This window comes from Anolis carolinensis, chromosome 1 (genome assembly GCF_035594765.1).
Source record: "Anolis carolinensis isolate JA03-04 chromosome 1, rAnoCar3.1.pri, whole genome shotgun sequence".
NCBI lineage: Eukaryota > Metazoa > Chordata > Lepidosauria > Squamata > Dactyloidae > Anolis > Anolis carolinensis.
Window position 1 is genome coordinate 268166525 of NC_085841.1, and position 6930 is coordinate 268173454.

The window sequence follows — 6930 nt, forward strand, 5'->3', positions numbered from 1 at the left end:
TTTCCCTGCTGCTGAATTTATTGAATGCAAACTAGTTTTGTTCTTTCAACTCAGCACCAGTTGGGGACAAAGGAGGAAATTGGAAGTAGGGGAGGTAAAGTGAAGAATTGGTGGACCTGCGAGAAATTAAAAGAATTTTGGAAGACAATACATCAAATAACACAGGAAATCATAAGAATCAAATTTAAATTAGAACCTGAAATGTATTTACTAAATTTTACAAATTCAAAATTTTTAAAAAATGAGGACAGAATATTTTACTACATAAGCACAGCGGCCAGACTAACAATAGCGAAAGTCTGGAAAGGGAAAAAACTTCCTATTCCCGAGGAATGGTTAATCAGAATCTTGGACATGATACAAATGGATAAGCTAACACAAAAAATAAGAGAGGGTAAAAATAAAACAGACTGGACAAACTTCATAAAATTCTTGATAAAAAGAAGAATGGACTTCACGATAGACTTATCTACAATATAAAACGGTTTAAGCGAAAAGAGACTAAGGGAAAATACCAATATGTAATCAACGAAAGAGAAAACTCCGAGGTCAAGATGGGAAGTCAACCATTTTTTAAAATTCTTTTCTTTCTTTCTTTTTTTCTTCTTTCTATTATTTTCTTTCTCCCCCCCCCCTCCGTTTTTCTCTCTTCACCTACTTTCAGAACCCTTTCACCTCCCTCACTTTCCTATCAATATATTGTTCCACCACTTTCGATGTATTATGTTTCTTTACAAAATAAAAAATAATGAGTATAAAGTAGCTCTAAAGGTTGGCCAACAGGACTGTCCTGCCAAATCAGGATGTTTGGAGGATATTCATGAGATACGGGCCTTCTGGCAAGGCCTTGAGTGCAAACATACAAGGACCTTTTCCTCTACACCATTATAGTGCTTAGATTAAATAGGATACTGTTGTGGTTGTTAGTGGAATCATAGCACTATACTTGTGCAATATAAGAGGTCCTTAGACAGATACGTATTTTAGTATTTGGTTATAACAATACTTCATTCATATATTCCATCCTGAGTATGAGGAATGAGGTGCTATATTTTTCTACCCAGAGGCATAAAAAGGATTAATTTACACATGGAATATTGTTGTGCTAATTCTGCTGTTTCTTTAGCTTATTTATTCTCAGAGTGACTGTTCTATTTGTCTTCACAGGTCGTTCAAATGGACCAGAAGCTGAACCGCATCACAGACCTCCTGCATCACCTGGTTGCCGCCCAACAAGGCAGCCAAGGCAGCAACAAATCATCTCACAGGAATGATGTTAATCCTGAACTTTTTCTCTCAAGTAACACACTTCCTACTTATGAACAGTTGACTGTCCCAAGGGGAATACCTGATGATGTTTCCTGATGAAGCGTTCCTTTCTTTTTAATTGACACTGGATCACATGAATCTTGATGAGGGTTGGGGAAAAAATTAAGCTCCTAATCAGCCATACAAGGAATTAAACAGGTCTGCTAAACCAATGTTACTAACCTCAGATGTATTCTTTTTCCAAAGACAATGATCCAGATGACCACAAAAACCTTAAAGCCTGCACTGTGATTTTGTTGTTCTTGTTTTTGTTTATTAATGTGGTACACTCATAAGCTCTGTTTTCCCCTGTGTGAATAAGTTTTGATCTTACTGCAATTTGTCACTACACAGTAAGACCAGAAATGATGATGATTATGATGATGTAGTCAAAATGTCAACCAGTTTCTATGCCCAGCTTATAACATCTGCTGCTGCAGGCAAATCTCTGAAGTTCTGTACAAACTCGTTTGAAATGCTTTCATAATGTGGCAGCAATTCTGCCAAGAAGTTTGCACCCTATGTTTCCGCAGTGATTTTGATACTTGAACTTAGATGGTCATGTGTATTCTGTTTATGACTCTGCTGATGGCAATAGAGATCTACTAGCTAGATTCTTAAAGGAAAATAATACATTGTAAAAACATACCACTGCTATTCTAGAAAGTGGCAGAAGCATTGAATGATACCCCACTCTGCCCCTCTGTGTAGCGTGTTACATAAATCTAATGAATGCAGGGTTGGTGTTTTTTTTTTTTGTTTTTGTTTTTTTAACTTTTTCTTCAAAGAAGAACTGTTGCTTTAGGCTAAAACAGCAATGTTTGTAAAGCAAAGCAATGTAAATTTCCTTTTGTATGTATCATGATTTCATGGGGACACTGAAATATTGTGATGGAAAATTTAGGGCTTTTTTTAGACATACAGCTGCCAAATTATTTATACATAGTATTTATCACAACCACCTGTGAGTGTGTTTGTCCTGAAAGAGGTTTCAAATCAGTTGCTTTTTATACTGAGATAAGTCTAGTTTATTTCTCAGTGCACTGTAATGAAAACATAGTCTAGCTTAACTGGATCTTATTGGGCAAGGGCTTGAAACCGCTACTTGCGGGAAATACTTTCAGTAGCTTCAGTCATGGGGGGTTGCTGGCCGAATGCACATTCATTACCATGTTGGCTGTCTCACCCCTACATAATGTTCCAAAAGGGAATGAGTGAATCTTCCTCATGATAAGATGCACAAACTTTTTGATTTGTTTAGCTGTGCAAAAAAGCACTGCTCATTAGGTGTATAAGTGCCTTTCTATTTACTTGGCTAATCACCCCTAAAGGCTGGTTTTGCTATACACATCAGGGAATTGAAGGAATGAGTCACCCATGCATCTTTAGGTCATGCTATGTAAATATAAAAATCCATCAAATAGTGACTACAAGGGCTGCCTGTGCTCCTTGTGCAGCATTGAGTCTGGAATGTGGCTTCTGGAGGAATTTGTTTTGTTTGTGATTTTCAAACCAAATTTCTAGCTGCCCTGGAAAATCAGCTTGCAAGTGTATGATCTGCCCATGTAGAATATTGGTGGCAGTTGTAGGATGGCTGTGTTGCCCCACTTGATCTCAACAGTAATGCTTTCAATAGAATAGACTCACACATTCAGCTGTGAGTCATGAAGAAATGCCTACATCAGTTTCAACGCACCTCTGAGAAATTAGAGGGAACTAGAGAAAGAGAGTTTAATTGCAATGGGAAGAAAGACCCCAGAGCTATGTGAGTTTACACTGAATTCTAGAAATATCCATGTTTTTATACAATCATTCACAATCTTTATATAATTCTTCTTAACAAGCACAAACTGAAAGCCAGGTCTTTCTATTTTGTTTTCATTTTCATTTCAGGGCTGTGAGTATAACAATGAAATATGTGATACCATATTTGCGTGCATAAGGAATTGATCTAACTTATGACCTTTATCTGAGAATACAAGCGCACTATGATATTCTTAGTAATCCAGATTAAATGGCAACATGGAATACCTCTTACCACCTACAGCCTACCTACTGTATATACAATCCATATATAAATTGATTTTTTTAACAAAAAGTCAAGACAAAAAACCTGGGTCAACTTCAGTAGCTTCATGTTGCTACTCATTCCGTAGCAACATGGGGGAGCCTGAAGAATGTGATCTGCCCGTCATCTGGGCACTTGATATGGAGTGGAATGGCAGTGGCCATTTTAATAAGGACTTGCTGAATAAGCCTTTCTACAGAGAGACTGCAACAGGCTTTTACAGTAATCCCCTACTAAAAATGGCTGTTACAATATCTCTGTAGAGGTTTATGCAGTAAGCATTCTTCAGGCTACTCCAAATTGCTGCTGAATATTAATCAGGTGAAAAAAGAAGGAAAGAGAAGGAGAAAGGTCTGCCTTTATTTTTCCAGTATAGATAAGAGAACTGTGTTTCTATGGCTATACACAACCAACTTCTGTTTCAAACTTTGTCATAAAATAAGAGTCCTTCAAAATCATAGTGGCAATAGTGAAAGAGATGATAATATTATGAGGTAATAGTTGGAACAGTAAGGAGAAAAGAGAAAGTTATACATGTTTATATAGCTTTCTATCAGACTTTTGCTTCTTCATATTTCACTTATATTTTTCTTCTAGGAATAACTAAATTATCTAAATCAAGGTGGCTCTCTGTTGTTTTTTGGTTTGTTTTTTAAAAAAAAAAAAAACATATCCCAAGACTTCAGAAGCCCAAGTCCTTGTTTGTTTTAAATATTTGCAAAATAAGGAAATTGTAAAATAAAATGTATCGAAGTAAATAAATTCTTGACTTTTCAGTTCTGTGTATTGTATGTAATAGGACTTGAAAACTAGACATTCTGATGCAAAGTGAAGGAATCATAATTGCATTAGACTGTTCTTTAGCTTCTTTTTTTTTTTTTTTGCTTTTTTTTTTTTTTTACAAAAAAAGGTCCTGAAATGGTACCAGAATTGACAATCCGGTTCTAGGACATATGATTGTGAATTCACAAAATCTGACTTACGACGTTATCCCACAGGCAGGAGGGAAGGGGGTAAAGTGAGGAAAAGCGTCCTGAAGAGTGGGGACCCACCTTACCCCAGCAAAGTCTCTTCAGGGATGGCCAGCCATCCCATGACATTTCCCTGTCTTCTTCTGGCTTTCATCCACTTCCCGTTACTTTGTTCAATCATGAGTGAACACCGAACTCCTGAAAATGGAATCTTTTTATGGTCTTCGCATGCTGGCAAGATGGATTTTTCCATGGGACTCCATTTTGCCAGTGTACGAAGACTGTCGAAAAACGAGAAAGTTAAGATTAGATAACATCCCTAAACCAAGTCATTTTATTCATTGAGTCAAAGTGAAAATCCAAAGTATAACCTCTACATTCATGAAGTAACAGGAATCGCAATTTTGTTTGATGTTCTTTCTGTATGTTCCCAAACGTTTTCCAAGAGTAGCTAACTAGATACTTCTGTGAAACTCATAATCACACACCTGTCTTCCATTAATTTGTCTAATCCCCTTCTCAAGCCTTACACACTGATGGTCAACACCACAGTCTTTGGCCAGAACAAAACCCTTATTTATTTGTTCTCATCTGAATTCATAACTTGGTTTCAAAGCCAAATATGGGGTTCAACTAACCACCAGAAGTCCACCCAGTTCCTCCTATGCATTGGGCAAAACTTGTGCATTTCAGTGATGCCTACACAAGTATCTTTGAGGTGCATGCAAACTGCCTTAGTGGCATGCAGAATCCACTGCCAGAGACAACATCTCATATTGATTCATGGTTGCCTCATTAGTGCACAACAGATCTACGTGTAGCATGAGCTTTCTACGAATTTAAGCATTTTGTTTTTCTTTTCTAGATAAGAAAACACTTCTTCAGACATCTCTAAAAATTGTAGCATTTGTTTAGAATTATTCACTTTTCCTGTGTACAGTAAACACATTTTAAAGGGCGGAGACACTTTTTAAAAACTCTTAAGTGGAAATTACTCTGTGGCATTATATTTTATAAGAAATCAAAAGAGACAAACTGTTCTGATTTTGAATCTGCTTTTAAAATGATGTTCACTCTTGTAATTTGTGGTTGTTAATTTCCTAATAAAATATTGAACAAGAATTGAATGGATTTTTTAATGGTCAGAATTTCACTGGTTAAGTTAGCATATGAGAAATTTGCCTTGATCAAGTTGGGACAGGGGATCATTTGCCCCCTATGTACCAAGACCTGATCTGTGTCATCAGGCAGGAACTCCTGTCACTGCTATAGCTGATTGCAACAGAGAGGAGGAGGGGTGGCAGTTGGGCCCCGGGCCAGCAGCGCTGAACAAGGACAGCCTCACATGCCTGAGTGGCTCAGGGTGCCCCTGTCAGGCTGCAATGTGGGCTGGAGCAAGCATTTTGTACACTGGTTCCAGCCCGCATTATGTAGAAGTAAAGAACCGCCCACCCATAGAAGGTTAATTGGAATTATCTCTGCTACGAGTACATTGGGACAGCTGGAAGGTATTACGGTGAATTTTGTATCATTTGATTGAAAATACCCCACAATGCGAAGTTTGGATTTTGTTTTATGGTCACACAACTACCCTGACATTTATCATTTTTAATCCAGTTTATATTTCTACCAGATTTTGGTGAAAACTACTGGCAATACTTTATTCAAACCTGTCAAGGAAGGCAATCTTGCATTGATTTAGTGAATTTCTGAGTATCATTACTACTTACAACAGGAACTGCTGGCAGAAATATCTCATGCATGTTCTGTTTCATTCTAAAGTGAGAACGCTACCAGCACCTGGTATGTTTCAGGCGATTCTGTGCTGCAAAGATAATCAAGTGCAGTCTATGTGTAATGCCTACTCCTTTTGTTATGGAATGTAATTCTATTGGATTAGGAGTAGATTCCTTGGGTTTTAGCTTTTTCTGGGAAAGATGAAGATTGGGTCAATTAAGGCTCAATCTTTTTCAGCAGAGTTCACAAGGGAAAATGTTTCATCTCTTCATGTTCCTCTAAGACTAGCATCAGCAAAATATGGCAAACTGTTATGTAGATTCTGAATATCTGTACACAGGTTGCCTAAACCCTGGTCAACTGAAGGAAAGTTTCAAGTTGAGGAGCAGCTCAGAGAGGAAAGAGACAGGAAGGAATTTTTACCTTTAAAGATACCTGGAGATTTTTATGGTCTTACTTGGATACATGGATGCATTGACAAACCATATTTTGCTACTGGTGATGGAGTAAATGGGGAAATATTGTCTAAAATCCCAAATGGAAGGGAAATGCTTAATTGAGCAGTATTATCCAACAAGGGGGGATGGGATTTTAGCCCATTTCCTCATTATATCATACCCTGATATATCATACTCTGAGTGCAAATATTTTGGCCTAAAAACTGCCATTGGGGATTCAGAGAAGGAATTGTTTTTTAGCTGGTTATGGGGGAGAATGGGCGGCGGGACAGTCAAAGGAGTGAGTGAATAAAAAGCAGCAGCTGAGTGAGATAACAGAGGAAAGAACTGTTGCCAGATAGCCTCATATAGCCTTCACTCAGCAGCATCTCTAAGGCTAAAGCTATAC

The 6930-nt window shown here is 37.6% G+C and overlaps 1 protein-coding gene across 2 annotated transcripts in view; it reads left to right on the plus strand.

Annotated features, from left to right (window-relative positions):
* kcnq1 (potassium voltage-gated channel subfamily Q member 1) overlaps positions 1–5469 on the plus strand; it is a 393916-nt gene extending 388447 nt beyond the window's left edge. For both annotated transcript variants that reach the window (XM_008107851.3, XM_008107858.3), the window contains one exon: positions 1168–5469. In XM_008107851.3, coding sequence (XP_008106058.1) covers positions 1168–1365 — 198 coding nt within the window. In that variant the 3' untranslated portion in view covers positions 1366–5469. The remainder of the gene's footprint in view (positions 1–1167) is intronic.
* The last annotated feature ends 1461 nt before the right edge of the window (positions 5470–6930 follow it).